At 59.4% G+C, this 26250-nt stretch overlaps 1 protein-coding gene across 2 annotated transcripts in view; it reads left to right on the top strand.

The window, feature by feature from the left end:
- Positions 1 to 26250, top strand: part of Vav2 (vav 2 guanine nucleotide exchange factor) — a gene marked incomplete at its 5' end in the record, with an annotated part of 136079 nt that overhangs the window by 45900 nt on the left and 63929 nt on the right. For both annotated transcript variants that reach the window (XM_005408460.2, XM_005408459.2), the window contains 1 exon segment: positions 23255 to 23313. In XM_005408460.2, the coding sequence (XP_005408517.1) occupies positions 23255 to 23313 (59 nt within the window).

The raw sequence follows: 26250 nt of genomic DNA, 5'->3' as shown, positions 1-26250 counted from the left end.
CCCTCTCCCTGAGCAGGTAATGGGCAGTTAGTGCATTCCCCTGCCCTAGGGTGTGCCCCTTTCCTGCCAGGCTTTGGGAAGGAAGAGTCTGCGTGCAGGTGTGAAGGTGCATGTGCACGTGAGCACTCTGTGAGCCTGTGTGTGTGAGTGTGTATTGTGTGTGAGGGTGTGTATATGTGTGTTGTATGTGTGTGAGTGTGCAGACACGATTGCGTTGTGTGTACGTGTGTTAGGGAATGTGTACACGTGTGTTGTGTTGAGGATGTGATTTGACTGTATATTGTGTATGGTGTGAGTGGGGATGTAGCATGTTGCGCACTGTGTGCGCATGTGTGAGGGCGTGTGTTGTGTGTGTGTCTCGCCTGCTCAGCTTCCCCAGTGGAGCTGTGCTCGGGTCGAGGGTCTCCCTGGAGGTTGTGTCCGGGCTGCCCGTGCACGCTGCGTTGCCTCATGCAGTGCCACAAGCAGGGCAGCTGCTCAGCACGGCCATTTCTGGGGCCTCCTGCCTACGGTCCTGCGCAGCAGGTTGGGGTGGCCTGGCTTCTGGATTTCCTGCAGGGCCATCAGGAAGGCCACAGGGGCTCCAGAGGACTGCGCCTGGGGGACCTGTTGCCAGCGTCTGATGCAGGTCTTCCTTCTCCCCCAGGTGCTTGGCCACAGGACGCCACAGATGTGGGAGAGTAGGGAGCACCCACCTCACTGGCCCCTGGAGGTTCCCTCTTCAGGAGGGGAGCAGGTTTCTAGGTGCTGTGGGGCAGCTCAGCACCTCCCTGGCCTCTGCCTGGGGTCCAGCCGTGTGCCCGACTCTGCCCCACCCCAGGGTCCTCCCAGGACCTGGCTTGTATCGGGCCCTGCTGAGTGCACTGCACCTGATGGCTCTGAACCCAGAGCTGGCGGGACCCGTAGCAAGCGAGGCTTTCTGCACCTTTGCTGAAACTGAAGGTTTGCACACCCTACCCGGTGGGCCTGCCGGGGAGTGCCTGTCTCGGAGGCCAAGGGGAGCCGTTGTTCCCCACCAGGGCCTTGGTCTCTGCCGTCAGCGGTGGCTGTGACCACGGGGTTTCCTGTCCGTGCTGCCGGCCAGGAGGCACGGGCTTTTGACCCCTTAACCTTCCTCCTGCCTTCCCCTTTCACTTGCGCTGCGGCGTCAGCCGTGTGGCTGCTGTGTGCTGTGCTGTGATGAAGGGCAGCGTCCGCCCTGGCCCCACTCACTGTCGTGAGTCACCGAGACATCAGGCGCCTGTCTTCCATCGCTGGGGTGGGCGTGGGCTGAGAGGCGAAGGCAGGGATCCTCACCCGAGAGAGAACGGGGTTGGAGCCAGCAACCTGGGGCGTGGTCAGGCGTGGCCTTCAGAGGACAGCGCCTCCCCCAGACAGTCCAAAACGACCCCCTGACACGCTGTCACCTGCAGGCCAATTTCCCACCTTAATGTCCTGGGAGCAGAGGATTTAGCAGGATGATTGGGATGCACCCCCAGCCGCAGGAGGCTGTGTCCTCAGAGCCTAGACACACTGCCTCTCCCCCAGGGCTCTGCCAGCAGGATGTCCCCAGGAGCGGCTGCCTTGTGACTCCTCACCTCAAAATCGAGGGTCCTGTCACAGGCGTGTGCTTTGCTCCCCATGATTAGAGTGGACCTGGGTTAGAAAACAGCACAGTGGGTCCAGGTGCCAAAGTCCCACCTTATGTGCCCGCTCTGCATATGGCCCTATGATGATGCAATATGGGGACAGCAGGTTCTAGGACATTGGGGTACACATTGGAAGGTGCCATTGTGCTGGGGACACAGTCCCTGGAAGTATCCTGCACAGGTATGTGGCATGACCCCCGGGCTTGGACGTAGCCCTGGTGTCCAACCCTTGACTTCCCAGCACGGGACACTGCCCACTTCCTGAGGGGCCTCAGATGCCAGTGTCCTGATGCTTTGTGATTCTGGCTTCCTCTGTATCCTGGTCACCACCTCCTTCTGTGCGTTGGAGGCTGTTGATTGTCCAGGGTCACCAGCAGGAGCTGCTGGGTGTCTTGGGCTGGGCCAGACCCTGTCTTTGAGTCTCGCTTCTCCCCTTGGCCTCGGCGGTATCCACCCCTGGGGCTCTGGGCCGCCCTTGGCTGGATGTGGAGAACATTCCGCATGTGGCTGGTGCCGGGCACTGGGCTTCGCCCATAGCAACCCTTCTGCCCAGGCAGACCTGCATCGAGGCCTTTGCCCTTTCGTGGGGATGGAGGGCAGGGGACGCCTGGGGCAGAGAAGAGGGGAGCTCGCCAGATGCTCAGCACCCGAGCTGCAGTGCCTCATGGCTTGGATGGGCCTTGCGGCTCTGGGGAGCAGCACTGTCTACAGGTCGGGGTGGGGGGCACCAGCCTATGGGGTTGGTGATGTGTTCACTTTCCAGACTCTGGGGCTGGCTTCATCCTGGGGAACCTGTGCCCGTCACCATCCGGAGACCTAGTGCCGTAACCCGTAACCCCAGATGTCGAAATCCTGACAAGTCAGAGTCCCTAAAATCTATAATCCTGGAAATCACAATTCCCCCAAATCCCAAATGTTGGCATTTTAAAAGCCCAAACCTCGAAAACTATAATTCCTACCATCATGGGCTGCATAGGAAGGGCGGAGAGCCGGATCCTGGGACAGAGATTGGCTGCATGAGACAGCGGCGGGGGAAACAGGTGCCTGTGTGTGTGGATGTGCCCCTGTCCGCGGTGGTTCCTGCCAGCCAAGGGCGTCCCAGGAGCAGCTGAGGAACTAGTGTCCATTCACCTGCCGATCAGCAAAGCCGCTGCAGGCTGGGACACAGCCATGTGCGCCCCGGGATCGGGAGGCCCCGGGTGACAGTGTTGCTGTTCCATCCTGGGCTGTCCTTGAGTGTTGGGAGTGGATTCCCCAAGTCAGAGCAGAAGCACAGCCCAGAAGACAGGAAGCTTCCTAGGGAGTTAAGAGGACGTGGTAATAAATACAAAGGCAGGCTCAGAATGCAGGTTGGAGGAACGGAGTTTTGAACCCCACAGAGCCCCAAGGCTCAGACTCAGCCCTGCGAGGGACTTCTTTTCCTGAGCGAGGGTCCCTGGTGGCATCTGGGGACCAAACACCTGAGAGCTGGAGCCCTGGCCTCACAGGAGACCTGGCCTCGGCCTGGGCAGGTCTCATAGTGGCCATCCCCGCTGGGCCCTGAGGCTGCCATCCTGACCTTGCGGGCCCCCTAGGCTTTTGGGTTCCTGGAGTTGCCATATGTGCTGTGGTCACCAGTTCGAGGATGGAGCCCGGAGCCAGGGCTCCTACGTGGGGAGGTGACGTCCACCACGGCTCCCCTACCCTGGCTTGTGTCTTTGGGGGAGCTGTCTTTGGGGGAGGCCGTGTAAGTGGTGCCACGTGCCAGGTGGTGAGGGAGGAAAATGTGGCAGTCTGTGTCCTCCCTGCCCGCATGGAGGGTGTGAGGTCACAGCCGGAAGCACTGGCTGTAAAACGTGATCATCAGCGCCTGTGTGACCCATAAAAGGAGAAGCCAGGAGGAGCGGTGAGGAACCAGAGAGAGCAGACCCAGAGTGCTGGGCAGGGGCCCTTCACGGCTGTGCGCTCTGCCATGCCTGGTGTCTTCCTGGTGGCTGAAAGGGAGAAGTTGTACTCAATCCCTGCCCTTTCGGGAGTGCCTCGTCCATGGGCAGGGGCAGAGCTATAGGACTCTAGGGGAGCTCCAGATATCAGGGTCGAGGACAAAGTGCCCGCTGGCCTGGCGTGGGCAGCTCCAGGGTGGGTGTGACAGCGCGGAGCCCTGGGCCTCCCGTCTGTACTCTGTTTTCCCGCTGTGGACCCTTGTCCCATCTCCGGGCCCCCAAGCCCTTCCTGTGGCTGTAGGGACATCTATGCTGGGGAGAAGGGGCAGGGTGGCCCCTTTGCCTCTACCTTCCTCAGCTCTGTGAGGCCCAGGCCCTGCCCGGGCTGTGTTCTCTGTCCCTCTCAGCCAGCAGTCTCGGGATGCCTTGTGGGGGCACGTATTGCAGAGGTTGGTGCTGTCTTGCCACTGCATGGAAAGCAGACATGGATGTGCGAGGATGGCGGAGGGATCTGAGAAATGCCTGCGTCCCCAGAGTCTATGAGTCAGCTCTGACCCCCCCAGGTCCTCTGCCCTGCATTGGGCCTGTGGGGCTCCTGGCATCCATGCCCCTGGTGTTAGTGCGGGGGAGACCTGCTGGGCTTGGGGTGGGAGGCTCCTCCCCGCTCCAGTGGAGGCCCTTGGGACTGGGTTGAGGTGCCCTGGGCCTCCACACACGGGGAAGGCATGAGGCCAGGATCCACCTGGATTTGGAGCGTCCAGGGTGACTCGGAGGGGCTGGGACGGCTGCTTGGATCCTCTGGCTGGATCCTGTGTCATGGGGCGAGGTGAGGACATATTTGCAGTGCTCATCCTTTGTGCCTAGCCGGGACTGAGGACTGAGGGGGGGCAGGTGAGAAAGTGTCTTTGGCCCGTTCTGTGTCACTGTGACAGAATGCTGGGCTGGCCCACTTGTGTAGACCAGGGATTGGTGTGGCTTGCGGTTCTGGGGGCCCGGGCGGCCCATGTGCAAGGCCCCGGTATCTGCTGGGCATCTGGCTGGGTAGTGATATGGCGGGGTGGGGTCTCTAGGGTGCTCTCTGGCCAGGGTACCTGCAGCCTGCATCCGATTCTAGGGCATCAACAGCGTTGACAGGGAGTGATCCCACAGGCCTACTGGTTTGAATTTCACAGGACCCCTGAGAATGTGAACTCCGAAAACAAGCATTGATTGCGCTTTTGTGTGTGAGGTTTTACGGGTGAGGTGTGAGCGGTGGGGAAGCTTTGAAGTGGGAGGGGGTGTGCTCTGATTTTTGAGCTCTTAGTGCATCTGGAAAAAGCCTTTGCTGTTCGGTCTGTGGTGGGGTCACCTGGACGAGCTCTGTGTGGAGGCAGCTTCCTGCTAGAGTCCACACTCTGCCGCGTAAGTTGGGGTGCAGACTGGGCCCCGCGGGAAGAAGCTCCAACACAGCTTGGCCGGCTGGCTTTACCTTTTGCCCGTAAGAGCATTTTCCGTTTCCCAGCCAACGTGATTTTCAAGCTTTTAGGGATAGATAAACGAGCCCCACTTTATCGAAGTGTGTGATTTGTTAATCTACTGAAAAAATGTGTCATAAAAATGGCAGGTTACTTTCAAACTGCCTCTTTTATTTCCAACATGAAGATGTGTGTCCCTCCAACTCTTCCTGTCACCTTGGGCTGGGGGTGGTTGTGTCCCCTAGCCCTCTCAGGGCCATTTTTAGGGCCACCCATAACTTGGCAGATGCCCAGGGACAGTGTGTGGATCCTGCTGAATTTTTACTTTTCTTTCTAAAACCAGCGCCTTTGGGTGGCTGCTGTGAGCCCAGTCCTGTGTGCCTGCTGTGCCACGCTCCGTCCCGAGCACGCTGAGGCTAGGGTGCGAGACCCCATCCTCTCGGAGGGGCAATCTGGGACAGACCCATGTGGCAGTCGCATCTCCTGCATGATCCATTCAGTACCCGTTTCCTAAGGGCCAGCTGGGTGCCTGGAACAAGGCAGGTCTGGCTGTGGGGTGGACATGGGCCTGAGCTGGGATTCCCCCAGGCTGGGCGGAGGAAGGGGCCCAAGGCTTAAGAGGTTGGGGAGACCCCTGCACGGTGCCCTGTGTTTCGCTCTATCCCAGTGGGCTCAGTGCTGATGGATGGCACGCGGCTGCTCCTGCAGCAGAGGCCCAGGCCCCTGGCCCGAAGTGCACCTGTGTGGCCCCCTGCCCCATGCCAGGGTTTCACTGTGTCTACTCGGGCTGCTGGAAGAAAGGACTGCAGACAGGGTGGGGGACACACTTACTACACGGCTGAAATCTCTCCTCACAGTCCCAGAGGCTGAGCTGACCCAAGGCAGGTTTGGCCCAGGGCCTAGGGTGGTGCCCCCCAGCTTCTTTCCTTGGCTGGTGGGCACTGTCCTCTCTGTCTCCACATCCTCTTCCTCCTGCATGTCCCTATGCAGGTGCCGCTCATGTTGGACACCCCAGTAACCCCATGAACTGGACCGCCTCTGTGGAGACCCAGTCTTCCGCAGAAGTTGCCTTCTGAGCTGAGGTGTCCTGTTTAAGAGGACGCAGTTGCACCCCACACCCTCCCCGTTTCCGCTCGGAGAAGCTGCATGCTGTGCTTTCTCCTGCAGTGGGGACCATGCTGCAGCCACTCCTTGGGACACACTGCCCATTCCTGGGGTCCTGGCCTTGGGGCGCAGTGGAGCTGGAGGCCGCAGCTCCTCCTCTGGCTCTGGGGAGCTGGGACTGTCCCGCTGCTAAGGTGCCCCACCCCCAGGACCAGTGCTGGCTGCATTAATGCATCTCAGGTCTCAAGTGTGACACCCAAAGCCACGGCTGTACCTGCAGACAGGTGTGGCCACCTTTGGGCGTCTTGACCTGCTGGAGCCGTGCCCAGGCCCTTGGGAACGGGCTCCACGTTGGTGGACAGGTGAGCTCCGTGCTGTCAGCCCTCCCGCACCCATCACAGGCCCCGCTTGGTGAGGCTGAGGTCATGGCGGCTTGTGTGTGACACTACCGGGCTTGGCAGCATCCCCGCCAGGATTTTCCCAGCTCACGGGAAGGTCAGTGCGGCTGCTGATGAAGGTGCTGCTTCTCAACGGCGTGGGCAGAGCCCATTTCCCTTCTCACTGAGGGGTAAGGGTTGAGCCCCTTCCAGCGCACACAGCTGGGGTGTTTGGTTTATTTGCCAGGCTGTGTGTCTTTTGCTTACTGCACATCTCCATCTCCCCAAGAACGAAGGCTGCACCCCTGAGCACCCACCCCACCCCACTCCCTCCATCTGCCCCAGTCCTGGCCCCATCATCCTTTTCCTGTCTCTGGATCCTCCCGCCCTGTAGGTGGCAGCGGGCAGTGTGGCCTTTGGCCTCTGGCTTGCGTCACCTAGTGTGTCACCTGGGGTCACCCACGTGGGAGTGTGTTGGTGCAGGGTTCCTCTCTGTGGCTGAGCCACGCCTGCCTGTCCTTCGTTGTCTGCTTGCCGGTTGATGGACGTTTTCATCGTCCATTTTCATTTGTCTCTTGGCAAAGGACTCACGTACCATGTGGAACGGCCCAGGTTGTCCACCCATCCTTGGTGCCCAGAAGCCATGGCACTCACAGTGCAGATTCTTTGCCACCCTTCCACGCACTCGGTGGGGTCGTGCAGCCCTGGCTTCTGCCCTAGGGTCCTTAAGCCTTCACCCCATGTTGTGTTCATGAATCCCCGAGTCCCCCAACATTGCAGGTCCCACAGCAGCTTCAGCCCCGCGCCACACCCTCTCCGTCTCACCATGCACCCTCCATCACTGTCCTCCAACATCCTGAAGAGCCTCCTCCCCTCTGCCTGTGTCCTGCCTCCCCACCTGACAGCTGCAGGGCCGTGGCACATCGGCTTTCTGTCCTGGTCCCGGCATTTTCTGTCCTTTGCCTTGGGGGCCAGGGCAGGCACCAGTGGTCATGGCAGGGCCTGTTCTCTTCTGGGGCTGCAGCTTGGGGAACTTGTGTCCCTGAGGCCTGGGGGGCCTGGGGTGTGATGAGGGTTCTGGGATGAGGCCTGGATTCTCAAAAGTTGGTGACCGTGGGGTGGAGTCACCCGTGTCCCTAGTGTAGGGCATCATCCCTCAGGCCTGGGCTAGGAGAGATGCCTGGACGCTTCCCTGCAAGGATGGGGCCTTTCCTTCGGTGCCTTGTGACCCATTCCCTGAGGGAGCCCGGCTGCTGAGGGCCTCTTCTCTTTCCAGGTTGCATGGACAGGACTGGTCCACTGGGCACTGTTGTACCGCTTTCCTGGTGTGCTCAGGGTCCCCTGGAAGAGTCGCGTCTGGTCTTCTCGGCCCCGGGTCCACACTGGGGCCGGGAGGGAGTCTGCCCCTCTGCCTGTGCCCTGTGGATGTGGATGTGCCAGGCTGTTGACCTGAACCACCTGGGCCAGAGGCCGTGCTGGGCTGTGCCAGCCCCCTGGGGCCGCCCTTCACGAACTCGAACCCTGCAGACTCCAGGTCGGGCTGTGTGCCGTTCATTAGCTCTGCTCCCAGCCCGGCTGGGTGGGGCTTTTTGCACAGTAGAAATCGTAGTAACTCATGGGTCATCCCCTAGAGTGACCTCTCGGGGTCACAGACAGATTATTCGCAGGGACACTTGTATTCCAGCCGGGAGGCTCAGGAGATGGGCCTCGTATCGGTGTTGATGAGTGCTCGTTCATAAAGCCCTGGTGCATCGAGATGCCTAGGCAGGTTTATCAGGAGACTGAGCAGAAAGGAAACCGATTCTAAGTGAAATGTCTTATAAAGAAGTCACTGTCCCTCAAGGCCTCAAGGGCTTGTGGGATTTTGTGACACACTTGGGCCGGCCTCATGTACCTGTGCTTCGTGTGTGTGGGTGTGGGGGGTCCCAGCTACAGTCCCTGCCGTGGGGCCCTCGGTAGGGCCTGTGCCTGCGGGGCACCAAGCCCCTCAGAGCCTAGGAGGACACACTGCAGGGCTGGCCGCTCCTATGCTGGCTCCCCTCCACCTCTGCCCCTTGGGTGGCAGACTCCCCGCCCCTCCTGAGGCCTCTGCCTCTGTCTCTGAGGCTCTGATGCTGAGGCCTTCCTAGTGCTGCGGTGTTGGCCGGATCTCCTTTCTCCTGGGCTGGCCTCTCTTAAGGCCTGCGGGGTTGGGAGGCTGCCCTGCCCCTCCAGCGCGTCCTCGGGCCATGTGTCAGACTCTGTGGACGTCCACATACCTGCTTGTCCCTGAGGAGACCCCGCTTGCAGAAGCCGTGTGACCCATGGGCGGAGGCAGGGGCGAGGGGCCCCCCTGCCCTGGGCCTCCTGGGGCTGGATGTGCCCTCAGCCGGTCCTCAGTGGCAGGGTTGACCCAGGAGACTGTGCAGCTCCAGCTTCGAGCATAGCATGCAGGGGGGCTGCTGCGGACACTTCCTCTTTCTCCTTGGGATGGTGCAAAGGGCCAGCCTGACTCAGCCTCCCCTTCCTTAGGCCTGCCCTGGTGGATGGGAGTTGGGGGCCTGGGCGGCTGTAATGCTGGGAGAAGCAGACATACCTGCGGACCTGCTCTGTCCCCTGCATTGGCATCCCAGGCCCATGGCCATGGCCCCCTTCCCATTTGTGGGGTGCATCCTGCCCCGGGTGCTGTTGGGGTATGGTGGGAGAACACAGGCTAGCGTGTCCCTAGCACTGGCTTCTTACCCTGTCTGTACCCCGTGATGTCGCTGGCTGCCCTGGAGGGTCTCTGTTTGGGTGTCCAGGATCCTGTGCACCTGTGTTGGGAAGGGCAGGGGGTGGCAGGTTTGTGTGTTGGGGACTAATGTTCTGGTGGGGTTGGGGTCGTTGTAGACTGGGGCCCTGGCTCCTGGGTGTCTTCACTTGGAGCCTGACCTCTGCTGGGCCCCTGCCCCCAGGGAACAGTGGAGGTTGGGCTTGGCAGCAGCTGCTGCTGGCCTTTGTCTACATGCAGGGGACCTACGGGGGCCTAAGCCCTGCCCCACCCTGTCTTAGACTGTATCTCTATGTTTCAAGGCAATTAGCTTGTGCTCAGAATCCTTGGGGCATGCTGAAGGGGAAGGTGTCCCTCCTGCTGAATGGGCCAGCAGATGGTCTCCCGACCACCCTGACAAGTGGGGGGAGTGACTTCCAGCCCAGACTGAGCCCTGCGGGACCCTCACCCTGCTGCTGGGGAGGAGGAGAGCTGACCTCAAGTCCTTTGGGCTGGCCCTGCCCTGCCCGGGAGCTTGACCCTCAGTGGGACCTGGGAAATGCCTGCCCTTGCGGTGCTGGACACAGAAATGGCCCAAGCCTTTCTCTGCATTTTGGAAAATCACACAACCCCGCATGGCCCCTGCCTGGGTGCTGAGGTTTTGATCCAGGTGTCATTTGGCCTGGAGAGCTCAGGACTGCCCTGTTGACCCAGCTCTGTCCTGAGTGGGCTGCCCAGAGATGGTCTGCGACAGTGTGCTGGTCGGGGATGGCATTGTGGGCACCGGGTCCTGGAGAGGCAGCATTGAGCACCCTCCCTCTACTTTCCCGGGCCTGTCTTTTCCCACTGTCCCAGCAGATTTGGGGCCCACCCCCCAGATGCAGGCCACACACACCCAGCACAGAGCATGGGACACAGTGCACGGCGTTTTCTGGCCTGTGGCTCTCTTGCCTGGCAACTCTGGCTTCACTCCTACTGAGGTGCCAGTCGGAGCTGGGCTGAGTCCTTGCGGGTGGGTGACCCTGGGTGGTTGCTTAACCTCTCTGATCCTGCTTTGACCACTGCTTTGTCGGGTCACAGGGGCCTTTCCTGCCCGCTGTCTGTCTTCATGGTCTCTGTCCAAGTGCTCCGGGTGGTGGCAGGCAGGATGTTCCATTATACCCAGCCCTGTCCTAGGCTGATGCCAACATTACTACTACTTTTGGCCAGCACCTGAGCGTGGCTAGCACTGTCCCTGCCTGCAGGGGGGTACCAGGCTGCCCCAGATCTGGGGCCCAGATGGATTGTTCCCCATCATGCGTCCCCTCCAGCCTATCGCCTGCGTCTTCACCAGCTCCTAGGCTGTGCCCCGCCCTCGGTACTGCCTCTGTTCCAGACCTTTCTGCCACCCTCGCTTTGGGACTAAAGCGGGGACCAGATGCCCTGGCGCGGCCCCTCAGTGGTGGGCCCACCGGACCTGAGAACTTTGGCTTGATACCTAACGCTGGTGGCACAGCGGGGCTGCCTTGTGGGAGGCTGGATGAAGCATCCTGGGTTCTTTCCTGCCTGTGCAGAAGAAGGGGTGCTCGTGTGCATGATGGGTCCTGGCAGGTCTGTGCCTGGTCCGGATCAGAGAGACATGTGGAGCGTGTGCCTCTGCTAGGGGCTCAGGGTGTCACCAGTGAAACTGGCAAAGGGTCAGTTCATCAAGGTGTGCTGCCGCGGTCCTTGGAGGAGGGGCACAGCTGGTGGGGCAGTGTCTGGGAGGAGGGCTGCCTGGGCACATGAGCCATGCCCCGGACCACATGCAGAATATGCACAGCAGTGGCATAATCAGGACATGCAGTCACACACACGCTGGGGACGAGTAGCCTGTCCCCACGAAGCAGCCGCTGTGAGGCCTCAGATCAAGACTGTTTTGGACCGAGCTTGCTGAGAAGCACGCTTCATTGGGCTGCAGTTGCTCATCCGTGTGACGTAGTTGCTGGAGCATCCAGACCCTGAGTCTCAGGGATGAGGGGGTGGGCAGTGTTGGTGGCAGAGGTGTCCCCACTCCAGCAGGACAGGGCTGCACAGATGGTCATGGGGGCCACACCACCCCGAGCTGAGTGGGCTCGTGGGTGTGGAAGAATCGCAAGGCACTGCTGCCAAAGAAAAGTCAGTTTCAGAAAGGACTCGCGTGTTTTGATGAGTGTGGGTCATCTGGCTGGCCCCCGAGGGAAACCTCCCAAAGGACCCAAACTGCCCGGATGGGGCTCCCGCCTTGCCTGTCGAAGGCGGAGTGAGGGGCAGAGTCTGGAATTTTGGAAGTGAGGAGATGGGTTGGGGATGGCCTGGCGTCCCCTCCGGAGTGTGATTGGGGTCACCTCGTGTCTCCAGGGCTGCCTGCCCACCATGTGCTCCCCCTTTTGGCCCCCATGCTGCCCGCCTCAGCTGAGGTTGGGGCTCTGTGTGTCTGAGGGAATGAAGCTGATTAAGTGTCTGTGGGATTTTTCGGTTGAAAGCTACATGCTTTTTTATTTTTTAAGTGAATTTCTGAAGTGTCCCATTCTCTAGAGGAACATCATGTTGCCTGTGTGCAACTCTCTGTCCCTTCCCAGGTGAACACACCCAGGTTGGGGAGCCACCCTGCCAGCTGCTGCCGACCGCACGTATTCCTGTGTCTCCTCTGGTCAGTGACAGAGTGTGTGGGGCCCAGGGCCACAGCTAACCCTGCCCGGTGCGCAGCCTGGAAGGACCGGCTTCTTGGGGTGTCAGGTCTGGTCCCAAGGCGGGGACAGGGCACACAGGTGGGGCTCCAGTCAGCATCCAGGGTGGATCGTGGGCCTGTGCAGGTGTGTGCAGTGGCATAGTCGGGGATGGTATGCTTGTTAGTGTGCACCTATGTGCACATGGATGTGTGTGTGTGAGTACGCGTGGGTGTCCAGTGACTGTGTGTGTGTGTGTGCGTGCACATAGATGTGTGTGCACGTGTGCTTGGATGAGGGGGGGTGTGTGCCTGGGTGAGTGTGTGTTTAGTTGGGTTTTGGTGTGGTGCTGTAAAAGCTCACCACTCATCTTGAATCCCCTCTCTGCAGGCACCAGGGTTGCTAGAATCGGCCTCAGCCGAGTTTTCCATTGCCTCTGCCCATGGGTAAAGATGTCGCGTACACTTGGGGCCCAGCGTGGCGCTGGACTGGGAGCTTTCTGGTTGGGTTCCCTGTGCTGCACCAGACCACCCTACTGCACGCCTCCGGGAGCTCACTACCCTGACTGCAGCCGGTGCCCTTGGGCGCTAAGGCCCCTGCAGTTGTAGGGGGCACAGGGACAGCAGTGTCAGGGTTCTGCGTGTTTTACCTTGTTCCTGCAGGTCTCTCAGTGCCCGAGCATCTGGTGCAGGTCTGCACCTGGCCCAGCTGTGCCCATCCTCACCCCCCACCTGCGTGGCTGCACCCCTGGGCTCCGCGGCACTGCCCTGTCACAGTGGGGGGGGGTTTTCTCATCCTGTGGACGGTATCTGCATCCCTGCCACTCCGTGGCACTTACCAGCAGTCGACTTTGTGCAGAGCAGACTTCTTGGGTGTCGGGGAGCATGAATGAGGTGATTGGTTTTTTTTTTTTTTTTTTTTTGGTTTTTCTCCGGTACCGGGAACCGAACTCACGAGCTTGCGCTTGCCAGGCAGGCGCTTTTGGAGTGAGGTGATTGGGCCTGGCTGCCTGAGGGTGGCCTGGGGCACCTGGGCTTGCAGGGGCACAGGGAGGGAGCATGGGTGGGAGTAGGTTGGGGTTGGGGTTGGGGTTGGGGTCAGGGTTGGGGTCAGGGTTGGGGTCAGGGCTGGGGCGTGGGTTGGCTGTGTCCTCAGCCGGGGTGCGTGAGGCCTCTGGGGATCCCTGTAGCTCTCTGGGCCGGTGTGATGTGGTTCTTGTCTCTTTCACAGGGAGGGTCCTCCCGGCCCTCCAGGGTGCTCCAGGATCACCTCTCCCAGGAGCTGTCAGAGCCCCAGGCCCCTGAGTGTCACCTGATGGTCTGCTGGAGCAGCTTGCTCTTGTGTTGGTGACCTTGACCTTGGACTGCTGTCCCCTGGCTGCCGTAATCGAGCACTGTAGCCAGGGTGCTGTGAAACAGTTTATTCTGACAGTAATTCTGAATTCAGGGTGTCATGGGCCACACTTACTCCAGAGACTCCAGGGGCGGGTCCTTTTCTTCTTCCTTTGGCTGCAGCCCGCCCTCTGCCCTGTGTTTGCATGGCATTCCTCTGCTGCCTGCGTCCCCCTGCTCTCCTCTTTCTAAGAGGACACCAGTGATGTCGGCTGAGGGCCGCCTTACACCAGTGTGAGCTCATCTTACCTCCTGCACTTGCAGCAGCCGAATTTCCAAGCAAAGGCACAGGCTGAGTTCCAGGAAGGCGTCTCTAGCCCAGGGCAGAGCCCGGCTGACAGCGACAGCAGCAGGTCCCAGCCACACACCCCTCGCGGCATGCACAGACAGGCTGCCCTTGGGAACCGTGGGAGCTGCAGCAGTGCTAGGTGGCAGAAGGTGTCTTCTCAGGGTCTCTGGTGAGACTGGCCAGGGCTCCACTCCTGAGGTTATAGCATTGTGTCTGGTGAGGGCTGGGGATATAGCTCAGCGGCACAAGTGCTCGCCTGGCAAGCGCAAGACCCTGAGTTCAATTCCCAGTACAAAAAAAACCACAGCAAAACATTGTCCCCTGCTGGGAGAGGCCACTCCGCGCCTCCATTTTCCCACCTGGGAAGGGGATTGACGGTACGGACCCCGCACACAGGACCATGGTGGGCAAGCTGTGAGTACCGGGGCTGGGCAGGGGAGGGATCTGGGCTGCTGCGGTGTAGATGCCTGCTTTCCAGCTCTGGGTTCACTGCCCCTGCTGCTGGGCAGAGGCCGTGGCCCGGGCAGGTGTCTAGAGGGAGCAGGACTTCACGCAGAGCTGGGGCTGCCAAGTGAGGGCCACTGCCTACCTGCCAGGCTTGCCCCTGTGATTCCGCCTGGAGCTTCCTGTGGGCATCTTACGCCCTCTGGGCATGGCAGGGCTGCAGTCGGTCTTGCTCCAGGATCACAGATGCTGCCAGTCTGTAGCCCAGGCTCAGGCCGCCGCCTCCTGTCCCACCCACCCCGGCCTCTCCTCCCCGGTGGGCAGGACGGGGGCAGCCTGTGTCGGGCCCAGGCGGGCCTCGGCCTGGGTCTCGGGGTGAGTGAGCACATTCGCAGACGGTGAGCGTGTGGGCCAGCTGCCAGCCAGCTCCCAGACCCTTGGCTGCCGAGCTTTGATGCCTGGAGGCTGTGCTTGTCCTGGCTGGGCCTCAGGTCGAGACGGATAGCAGCTTCTCTGGACAGGGCACTTGAGTGGGCCCTGTGTGTCCCGCAGCCATCAGCCCGGGACCCCAGGGCTCCTGGGAAGTGGGAGAAACCACAGAATTGTCTTGTGGGTATTTTGAGGAAATGAGATTTGGCAGGAAGGAGGCCTAGCTGTTGTTTTTAATACCACTGAGTCAGAGAGAGTGCAGACCAGACAGAAACCCCCAGTTCTGGACCATTCTGCCGGGAAGTTGCAGGGCAGCCCCTGTGAACCACTCATACCTCCGAGCTGATGGGCATTTCCCAGCTGTCAGCGGAGGGACTGGGATCCCACAGCCTCAAGCTCTGTCCCTAGGGATTTCGAGTCTGATTCCTGCAGGTTCCTCCTCTGAACGGCTATGTTCTGCCGCCGTGAGGGCTTTCTCCATGCCATGGCTCAGGATGTGGGTCCTGTGTTCCGCGTCGGGCATTGCAAGGCCAGCCAGGCCGGGAGTTGCCAGGGCCTCAAATGCACATCAGAGACAGTGGAGGCTTCGGGGAGCCCTGAGTAGGGAGCACAGCAGGAGCAGCTCCCAGCTTCAGTGGAGCAGCATGGATTGATTAGTGATGCCTGCTTGGGTACAGCAAGGAGCAGGGCAGTGCATGAGCTGTTCCTGGGGCAACATGATCCTTTACTCCACAGATGGAGATAGTGGAGCCCAGAGGGGGGAAGTAGCTTAGGTGGTCAGTGGCCAGTGTAGGACCTGAACCTAGATCCTACTGGGTTTTGTTCAGATTTATACTTTTGTACCATTTTACTCTTGAGCTCAGGTTAAGTAAGATATTTCCTGTCACATGCCTGGCACAGAGTGGGCACCTAAGTGGCTGTGGCTGTGGTTGTGGTTGTGCTGCTATCTGCCCCCTTCCCATCTGTCTCCCTATTGAACCTCAGCCTCTGTCTTGCTGGGCCCCCTACTGCGAAGGTCACCCAGAGAGGGATGTTCCTCTTCTCCACTGGTCCCAGTTCCTTGCTGCCGTCCACAACCCCAGCTGGGCCCAGTTTCTCCCACCCAGGAAATTCTCCTTTGGTTCCCAAGATGGACAGAGTGACTATCCCTGGAGTTTCCCAGCTGACTTCCTGCTCCTGACTGGGTCCCGAGTTCGCTTCCTGGGCCCTGTCCCTTCATGCAGGGGAGAGGGCTCATACTGCCAGGTGCCTGGCTAGGCTAGCCAGGTGCAGTGGGGAAGGGCTGAGCCCCTACTCAGCATGGCTGGAGACAGGAAGAAGGCCTGGTGCTGGAGCCCAGGGAGCTAAGCCAGGGGCTTGTGGGTTTTTCCAGGGCCAGCCTTGCTTACCCCTCCTCCCCTCTGGGGCTCAATATCACAGCAGCCATGCCTCAGCACTGGGGACTGCCCCTGTCACAGCTTTGACACCTGGGGCCTCTGCTTGGCCAGCGTTGGGCCTGCCCTTGGTATGGTGGCCTCACATCCTGGGCAGGATTTGAGTCAGGGGACCCTTCCAGCCTGGAGTCCCAGTGCTCCTTCCCAGTGGGATGAGAGGTGCAGGGAGTGGGCATCCCCCAGTGCAGGGGCCCAGCTGGGCTCTGCTCAGGCCCACACTCCCCCTCTCCAGCCGTGAGACCTTAGCCAACTTGCTGGGTTTCTCTGAATGCCACAAAATAGGGTAACCATGCCTCCCTGGAAGGTGGCTGTACAGACAGAGGACATACAGATACATGTGCAAAGACCCTTCAAGGGCATGATGAGGATTCAGGCTCAGGGCATGAGGATGTTGTCAGAGGTCCATCTTCCCACTCTTGTCTCTTTCCTTCATCAGGAGGGGTCAGGCCGAGGGATCCCTCTCAGTTAGCATCCATCCATCCATCTGTCCATCCATCCATCCATCTATCCATCCACCCACCCATCCATCTGCCCACCTACCTAGCCATCTCTCTGTCCATTCATCCATCCATCTGTTCATCCTTTCATCCACCTGCCCACCCACCCATCTGTCTGTTCGTCTATCTGCCATCCATCTGTCTGTCCACCCATCCACCCATCCATCCTGCAGCACTGACAAAGCACAGATCAGGAGATTTTGGGCTGCTGGTTCCTCAGTCTCTGGAGGTCTCTTGCACCCTCTGAGGGTCTGATCCAGACCCACTGAGAGTGAGGAGGTGTTCAGACAGGCGTGGTGCAGGTGTGGGAGGAGGACCTGCCAACGCTGAGGTGTCCACAGACGGAGAATGCTCCTGTCCCTCCTCTCGGACTCCTCCAGCTGACAGCCCCTCCTTCTGTGCCTCCCCTCCAAGGTTGCTGCCAGTCATCCTGTTCAAGTGAGTGACATTTTTCATTTTGCTGCTCAGCTGTCTTGGGGCCTGGGCCCTGTTCACCCCATTTTCCTGCACCCCATTGCCTCCCTGGAAGAGACTTCACCACCGGGTACTGCAGAGCCAGGGCAGAACGCAGTGGTGGGGAGGTGGCTGTTTTCCCGCCTGCTTTTGTTTTTCTACCCACTCCCACTGTCGAAGCTGGGATTGTGCGTGTTTCATAATTAATCATGCCTTGCTGGGTGCTTGTCATTCTGTAGGCACCAGCACCAACGTTCCCTGACCTTGCTTTGGATGTGAAAAGGAAAAACAGAAGGGTAACTCGGGCTGAGCTGGGAAAGCAATTTATAGCGATTTGCCCCTGAATGCGCAGCCATGTCAGCTGCAGATTTCTGCAGCTGATAGGTGAGTTTCTGGGCAGCGTATTTAAATGAGTTTCACAGTCACACCACTTGGCTCATGGCCAGGTGTGCGTTCCAGATGCGTGGCAGTAGCTGATAAGGAGGTCTGGGCTCGGGCCAGGGCCGTGCGGCTCCTGCTCATTGATCCACAATGACAGCCGAAAGCGGGGCCAGCAGGCCTTCTGATCACACAGCTTTGTGAGCAGCTGAGTTGGCCAGCGGTGCATCTGCCAGGCATTGCTCATGTTGCCTGCCGCCCTAGGCTCAGTGGAGCAGGATCCCCTGGGAGGGTCAGGCCCTGGTTCCCTTTGGACGGCAAGCTGATCTGTCAGGGTGGTGGGACTTCGTTGTCATCTGGTGTCACTTCTGCCTGGAGCACCTGACCAAGGCTTGGCAGGAGGGTTGCACTCCAAGTTCCAGTGGAAGATGCAGGCACAGTGTGGATAGGACAGGCCTGGTTGCTGTGACACACAGGCCTAAGCTGTGGCAGCTTCCACAGGAGACGTCTGAACACTCAGAGGGGTTGTGGGTGAGTGGGCGGGGCTTCTGCTCCTGTAGGCTGGAGGTGGCCTTGCTATTTAACATGGGGTTTTGGGGTCATCCACGGGACAGGGAAGTGTCACAAGCCAGACCTCCAGGTGATCTCCTTTGTGTCCAGTTGTCTGTTGGGTGGACCTCAGGAACTGAAGAGAGGCTAGAAAACATGGTGCAGCTCAGCCTGGAAGAAGAGGATTTGACACCAGCAGCAAGTTCCTGTGTGGTGCTGTGCAGCAGACAAAAGCCCGGTGCTGGGTCGTGCAGTTCATCCCTCAGTTAGTCACTTACTGCTGGGTACTTGCATCAAGGTCCTCATTGACTCAAGTCCTCTGTCTTCGTTTGCTAAGTGGAGGCTATATACAGGACATGTTTACATCATGCTAATCCTGGTGCTTAGCATATAGTGAGTGTCAGTAAGTGGTAGCTCATGTTCTGATAATTGAGAGGTAGGGATCAGGAAGTGCGTTCTCTTTGGAAACTCTTGCTGATCCTATCCATCCATGCGTTTACCCACAGACTTAGCCATCCATCCATCCATCCATCTGCTTATCCACCATCCATCCATCCGTCTGTCCTTCTACCCACTCACTCATCTCCCTCTGTCCACCTCCCCACCCATGCCAACATTTGCTGTGTAACTCCCTTATCTGAGATACTTGGAAGAGAACACTGAAAGGCCCGGCTTTGTAGACTGCTGCATATCAAGTGAGTCAGTCTCCTGTAGAGGGCATTCCTCAATTTCTCACGCTTGAGGGTCCCCGTTGGCCTCCTGTCTGCTTTACTGTGAGTGGGGAGCCTGCCATGGTGTGCTCCAGGGGCTTTGATGGCCAAGGCGTGGTGGGCATGACTGGCCTTGCATTTCTACCTCAAAGCTGGGAGTCAGGTCCCTTTGGCTTGACTGGCATGTTGTACTGACGGGCGGATTCGTGATGACTGGCCCATGAGGGTGTGGGCTGTGGTGGGCATCAGCAGGCTCGGCCAAGGAGGGTGAGGGTTCACCTGGCCAGGGATGATGGCTGCCACCTGTCATATGGTGCCTGCCAGGCTCTTCCCAGGAGCATATATTTTAAACATTTCATGTCTGCTATACATGTTTTACAACCAGTTTTCTTCACTTGAGATATTTATGAATATGTTTTGTAGCAGGGTGCTCCCTTCGGAGCGTGCCTTATTCTTGGGGCTGGTTCCCTTGTGGGTGTGCTTGTTTTATTTCCTTTGCATCCTGTGCCGGGCATCAAGCTGCTGCCTGGTAGTCAAACATTTGGAGGCCTGCAGGGAGCACCTTTGGGGCTGGCCTGGCCCTGACCTCTGCGGGTAGAGCCTCTGCTATGTGTGTGGGCTCCATCCCCCATGGAACCATGGACTCACCATAGTGTCCTGCTGGCCAGGCCCACTCGGCGTCTCCACTGCTGGGAGTACCCGGTCCCACGGATCGTGTCATAGCCCTCTTTGGGGCACATCAGCTGTCTGGGGAGCTGGGAGAAATGAGGTCAGCCTTCGCACCTCTGCATGGATTTACAGGCCTGAGTAGCCCCACAGCCCTGGGCTCTGCTGCCCAGCAAATGAGCAGGGAGAGCTGAACCACAGCAGCGGGTGCTCCCAAGCCCCAGGGCCTTGCAGCATCGCCCTGGAGGTTCTCGGCGGGGAGGCTGGGCCCTGGCCCTGCTGCTTGCTATTACATCAGGCTGAGCTGCTGCGGCAAACCCCTTCCGACAGGGGCCTGCTCCCATCACAGGCGAGCGGCTCAGCTTGTGACAGGGCGGGCAGGTGGGGCCTGGGAGGAGGACAGCTCTGTCATTTCCAGGGTGGAAGAGTTGCTGGGTCAGGCTGCCCCGAGGCGTGTGTCGCCCTGCTGCCCTCCTGGCTCCTCCCCGAGACAGGATCCCTAGCTCAGGGGTTGCGGGAGGAGCCTAGTTAGTTTGTTGCTTGGCAGGGGAGACAGCAGACCCCAGTTCCCAGGATCGGAACCTGGGTGTGGCGGGCCCCCATTGGAGACAGCTCTCCCCCGACCCCAACCTCTGGCGTCTCCTTTCCATGAAGGCCTTCAGGACTGCTGGCCTGACTCTCCAGCTCCAAAGCCCCAAGCGTTTCATGCCCCCTTTCTGGGTGACCACAGGTGTTCCAGCCTCGCTGCTCACTGGCATTCACTTTGTGGCGTTACCTGCATGAACCACTTTCCAGGAGGAGTGGTCATCCCAGCCGCATGGGACTTGTCAAGAAACACAGATTCTGGGGCTCCAGGGCCTTGGGGACAGTGTGGCGGGTCCCGCCCTCCATAGCTCCTCTGGTGCTGCGCCGGGGCTCAGGGGCTGCTGCAGTCTGGGGGTCAGGGACCAGGGGTGAGGGGTCAGAGCATCTGTGGCTGGATGGGAAGAGAGCCAGCCTGTCCTCTGGCTGCCCTGTCCCCTCCTTCCTGTTTTTGTTTTTTTTTTTTTTTTTGGTACGGGGAATTGAACTCAGGACCTTGTGCTTGCCAGGCAGACACTTGTGCCACTGAGCTGCATCCCCGGCCTGGCTCCTTCCTGTTGTGCGTCCCAGGCTCAGTTGTGTGTGAGGGCTGGGGTGGATGTTGGTGATAGGCACTGTGAGCCTGGCTATGGGGAGCTGCTGGTGTAGGCAAGGACTCTAGCGGGTCCTCTTGGGGCACAGCCTCCTCCCCTAGTTCCCCAAAGCAGAAAATGGCCCTTCCCAGCCAGTATACCTCAGTGTCTTACTTGCACAGGTAGTAGTTCCTGTTCTAGTTCTGGTTGTTCCTGTCTCTTAGAAATGCTGGTCACTGTGATGCGTAGCTGGTCACTATGATGCACATTGTATAAACCGATCCCCAGTAGACAAACCATTCTGCCTCTGTATTTCCTGCTGGCTTATCTCGTTTAAGTCCTCGGCCACCAGAGATCGGGGCCTGATATTCTGGGAATGATCCTAATCAGTGGTGTCGACATAAATAAATCTGCCTCCAAATCCTGGGTGTCGTTTTAGTGTTTCTGCTTGCCATTGCACTCCCAGCTGAGCCCCAGGAATGGAGCTGGGCATCTGGAGGGAGGGAGGGAAGAGGGGTGAATCTTCATTCATCTGCTATCTGGGACGCAGCTGGGAAGCGGAAATAAAAGTTGAGAAAATGTCATCCTCTGACATTTATGCTCTCGGAGGCGTCCACAGGGAACCTGAGCGAAGCAGCTTTTGATTGTCATCAAGAGGGCTGCCCTGGGGACACCCAGTGCGCTGTCCTGGGAGGGGGGCTTTGCATAGTCCCTGCTGTCCTCCTGCTGCAGCAGGAGGTACAAAGTGGCAGCTGTTGGGTGGGGGGCTGCCCCTGCCTCTCTGTCTGACCCATGATCTGGGCTTTGTGTCACTGGAGCAGGGTCCTGGGGTGGCCCTGAGTAGTTCTGTCTGCATAGACACCAGCCAAGGGAGCTCCCAGCCAGGGGGACCCAGGGACAGGCACCTCGGGCACAGCTGGCCAGACTGGCTACTGGGTTGGGTTTGCTGAGCATGGCTCACTACATGTAATCAGCCACCCTCAGCTACTGCTGCACCCCAAGAACTGAGCTCTGCACAAATCACCAGGGACAGCTGCCATCTGGAAGCACGATGCTGTGTACGGGGGGCCTGAGGGCCTGGTCATTGTGACTGAGGAGCCCAACTGTTACTAGGCCACAGGCATGGGGACACAGGGACTCACGTGCATCTGCCACAGCTGCCTGTCTTGGGTGCCGTAGGAAAAAGGCCTTTGCCCTGCCTCTCGGAACACAGGCTTCATCTCCCAGACAGGTGCTGCCAGTGGCTGGTGCCAACCCAGGACTCTGGCAGGGATCCCGTACCTGCAAGTGGCTCACAGAGAGGAGTGTAGCAGTTGATTAGTGATGTCTGCCACAGGAGGCATGGGGAGAGGTGGTCTGTGTGCTCTGTGCTGGTCACCTGTTCAAGTCTCACATTTCCAGCCTGGTACCGAGTAACTGCAAGGACATCCAGCAGTATTGTTTAATTTTATTCCTTCCAAATGTTCGGAGCTCTTAAAAGCCAAAAATCACACCGAAGGCCCAGTGGCTCCTTACTTGTGAAAGGCGCCTTGGAGCACATGTGGCTGGGAGCTGCGGCTGGTTGGCTGCATAATGAGCCCTTTGAGTCTTGTCTGGGGACACAAGAAGCCCCTGTCGTTCTGCAGGCTCATAACTTCTGCAAGCCCTGGGCCCACACAGAGCCACCGATGGGGACGGTGCTCACCCGGCGAGAGAGGCCCTTCTGTATGCCGTGTTTCCCTCTGATTGGAAGTCGCTGCTGGAAGCAGAGGGCCTGAGAGGAGTCGTCTGAGGGCTGTATCCCACGGGTGGCTGGGCCAGCACCCAGCCTGGGTCCTCTGCCTGCCCGGGCTGTGTGGCAGGGTGGATTGCACGGAACCTGCTGGCTGCTGCTCCCCAGATACCCCTGGGTGCAGTTCCTCAGGGAAGCCAGCACTGGGGGGCACCTGTGAGTGGGCACGTGGTTTCAGGGGCCGTTTTCTTGCTGCCCGTCCCTCTCCGCACACATACACATGCAGCGCACACACGCAGCACACACACAAGAACTTGCAGCATGTGCACACACAGAGGCACACACATGCATAAACACACACACCTGGGGAACTCCTGCTACGCTGCAGGCCTCAGGTCCAGGCTGCTTCCTGGGGCAGCCTGGGCATGGCTGGTATACATTCCTCCTGCCCAGTGCACCCTAAGCTGTTTCTGGTTCTGTCTCCCATGTGTGACAGTCTGTGCTCCTGGGTCAGCTACCGCCTTCTCCCCTGCCTCAGTTTCCCCATATTCATGTCTGTCCTCCCACCAGGCCTGCTTCCCACCTGTCCTTTTCAAGATCTGTGGGATAACTGTTGGAGGCTTTCAAGGCTGGGAGGCGGGGCCCAGGACCAGGTTGGGGGACAGGAAGGAGGAGCTCCCACTGCTCCTCGCTGAATGCTTCAGGGCTTATTTGGATGAGTTTGTCATCCTGGGGAGACACTACAGTGTCCACACCGAGGCCCTTCATGGTGCCTGTGGGGAGCAGGCAGCTGCCTGGACGTCAGTGAGCGGGGGCTCGAAGAGAGGCACGCACTGCACGCAGGTGTTTGCCTGCACTATGCCCCTGCTGCTCTGAGGCTTGGGTGCCCCCTGGGCCCTCCGGCTTTCCATGTCCCCTTCTCTGAGGGTCGGCACCTGCTCCGAACACGAGCTGTTACTGACGATAATGTCCAGAACAGCAGCGTGACTCAGTGAAGACCCAAAGCAGCCCAGGGTGGAACAGCCCCTTTCTGGGGTAACCAGAGTGCGACGGTGAGGAGCAGCCCCTCCCCCGGATCAGTGCAGCGAAATGCCAGCCTGGCTTGATAAATGCAAACAGGTGTCCTGCCCGCCGAGCGCTGCCTGTTTCCCAGCCAGGCAGGATGTGCTTAGGAAACAGTCCCTCGCGCCCACAGTGAACACTTGATCGCGGCTTTGGGACGACTGTCGGGTGGCTCGTGGAATCACAGGCACTGTCTCTTGTCCCTGCAGGTCATCTCCGCCGTGTCCCGGCTCTCCCTGCACAGCATCGCGCAGAACAAAGGGATCAGGTGAGTTCCCTGGAGCACACTCCGCCCAGGTGGCCCCGTAATCCCCACCGCCACGTGTGCCCTGGCACAGATACCAGAGCTTTCTGCAGATAGCCTCTCCCCGGCCCGGATCATGAATTTGCCATGTGCAGTCAAGTCGCTGGGTGGCGGCTGCTGGCAGGCGAGTGGAGGAGGGGGCCTGCAGTGCACACCAGGGAAATCTTGTAGCGTGTTACTGATGGCCGCAAAATCTCCTTCAATTTAGGTAATAAGATCAGCAAATTAATCCTTTCACAGACCATTGCCTACCTAACCGCACCCGCATACTGCGGAAGCAGGGCGCAGGCGTGGGTGCAGTAGCTAGTGGGGTCTGCAGGTTGCTTGCCTGCCACTTGCAGGCCGGCCATGGGATAAGCCAGGTCTTTGGAGTTACTCTGCCCTGCTCAGTTCTCTCTGGATCACAGAGTTCACCTTCAGGGCGTCCCATGACCCCTGAGGCCTGGCCTCTGTCTCCTGCCTATGCAGTGGGACTTAGCAGGAGGGTGGCCTGGCCCCAGCCCCAGCTGAGAATTGGCCGTGCGGAGTCTGATTGTGACCTGTGGACCAGAGAGACAGGCTCTGTAGGCACAGTGCCAGCATAGGAGCTGCCCTTGCCTGCCGTGTCTGGGGGTTCCCTGAGCACACAGGGCAGCTGGGCTGACTGAATGGCTCCTCCTGCCCGGGGAAAAGTCATATCTTGAGCTCGATGTCTACTGTGATACCCCCTTAGGGGACACGGGTCATGCCTGCAGGTGGAGTTCCAGGATCAGGTGCCAGGTGTTTGGGGGGGGTATTTGCTCAGAGTGAGCACCTGCGTGAGTCCCTAAGATGTCCGTTGCCCCGCATTCTCGGGCGATACAAAATTCCCTTGAGTGAAATTTTCTCTTTTTTAATGTCATTGATAGAGTAGGCTCTTTGAAAATGTTTTCCAATGAAATATTAAACAGAGTGACAAGGATGTTCGTAACGCACTCAGGGCATGTAGAATCAGAGTGTAACCAGTCCTGTCCCAGGAGCCCAGAGTGCTTTGTAGAACCTTGCTTTCACCACGCCGCCCCTAGCCTGAGTACAGAGGCCTGTGGTAGGCACCACTTAAAAGTGACCAGTTAAAAAAAAAAAGAAGCTGGCCTCATGGTGCAGGCCTGTTGTCCCAGAACTCGGGGAGACTGAGGCGGGAGGATCACAGGTTCAAGCCTGGCTGGGTGACTTAGGGAGACCCTGTCTTAAAATTTAAAAAACAGAATGAGTTGGGGGCCCGCAGATGCTGTTCAGTGCAAAGGTGTGGGTTCAGTCCCCAGCACCGGGAAGAAAAGGCAGCCAAAAGAGAAGCGTGTTTCCAGGCCCGAGGCCAGCCCGTGGTTGTGTCTCTGGAAATGACGGTGCTCCTCCTTCCACCGGCCTGCGAGGACACCCAGTGCTGCCTCAGTGCTTCCCACCCCTTTCCCACGCGCACGTCTGGATGTGCTGTGCGCAGCAGCGGCAGCTGTGTGGTTCTCACGGAGCCAGCCTCTGCCTGTGCCCACGCGCAGACCCTAAGCCGGGCTCTCTCCTCCACCGCTTGCGTGTTCTCCCCAGACCGGAGTGTGGCCTGGTGCCCAGGCCTGCCCCAGTGATGTCCAGAGACAGTGGGTCGGCCTGGTGCTGGACGTGGTCCTGGGACCGAGCACTCTTCCCGGGAGGCAGACCAGGGTGGGACCCACGGGTTGCTTTGAGGGTGGCAGAGAACATGGTAAGAGCTGGCCCTGTGTGTGTCCTGCTCTCTGTGTGGTAGGGAGGCCCCGCGGGGACGGGGGCGAGTGGGTCCCTCCCTGTGGCCCAGCCCCTCCTGCCCGCAGGTGCTTGCTAAGTTGCCCCCCGTGGATGGGCAGGGGGCAGTCACTGCCCTGGCCGAAGGCCATGGTGTGGACAGAAGGTCACTGCTTCCCCCTTGCGCGGAGAGTGAACGGCCCAGACAGTGGACAGCGAGTCCCAGGTCTGTGCCCCGCCCTGGTGAGCCGTGGCCCTGTCCCACGTGCCCTGTCTGAGCGGGGGAGGAACACAGCCTCTGGGCTTCAGAGGACAGGCCCCTGGACCCCTTAGCTCAGTGCTGGCCTGAAAGGACACAGCAGTTTGTTTCTGTGGTGGTGACAGCGTGTGGGGTGCAGAGGCCGCCCTTCCCTGTGGTGCCCAAAAGCCGAAGGATCACAGTTGCGGTTTGTTACCAGAAGCCACGCAGGGTGGGGCTCGGCGGGGACAGCGAGGACAGGTGGGGAGGATTACCTGCCTGGAAGGCCCGTGCCCCACCGTGTGCAGGTTGCACCCGCAGTTGTCCCCCATCTCCCACCCCTGCCCCCCACTGAGCCACATGCTGACCAGGGTGCCGGTCACCCAGGGCCTTCAGGTCAGGTGTCACGTTTGGAGCTGTGCAAGGACTACAGGAGCTGGGGACAAATGAGACAGGCCGTGGCCTCCTTTACTTGCCTTGCCCTCTCCTCCCGACTGCTGTCACCCCCTCTGTCCCAGTCTGCAGCCCCTGGGCCGGGGTCTCCGGCAGTTCACATGTCCTGCTGTGAGCTCAGTGGATGGCGGCCTCCTGGCAGCCCCACTGGGTGCCCGAGTCTGAAGGCTCTTCCTCCTACTGGGCTGAGATTCCCACTGGGGTGGGGCCTTCTGGGGGCTCCTGCCTGCAGCTCTCAGAAGATCCCACTGGTGTTCTTACTGGCACGTGTTTCTGAGCTAGACACGGGGCTGCACGGCAGTAATCCCGGCGCTCAGCTCAGAGAGGCTGAGGCAGGAGAATTGCAAGTTAGAGTCTCCCCTTGGCAATTTAGGGAGATCATGTTTCCAAGTAATACATGAGAAAGGGGCTGGGATATAGCTCAGTGGTAGAGCGCCCTTGGGTTCAGTCCTCAGCACTGAAAAAAGAAGTCCTTTTTTTTT

The sequence above is a fragment of the Chinchilla lanigera genome, unplaced genomic scaffold (genome assembly GCF_000276665.1).
Source record: "Chinchilla lanigera isolate Chin_1 unplaced genomic scaffold, ChiLan1.0 scaffold00112, whole genome shotgun sequence".
In the NCBI taxonomy this organism is placed as follows: Eukaryota; Metazoa; Chordata; class Mammalia; order Rodentia; family Chinchillidae; genus Chinchilla; species Chinchilla lanigera.
Note: the sequence above shows the minus strand (reverse complement) of the source record. Positions and strands in the feature narration are given on the sequence as shown.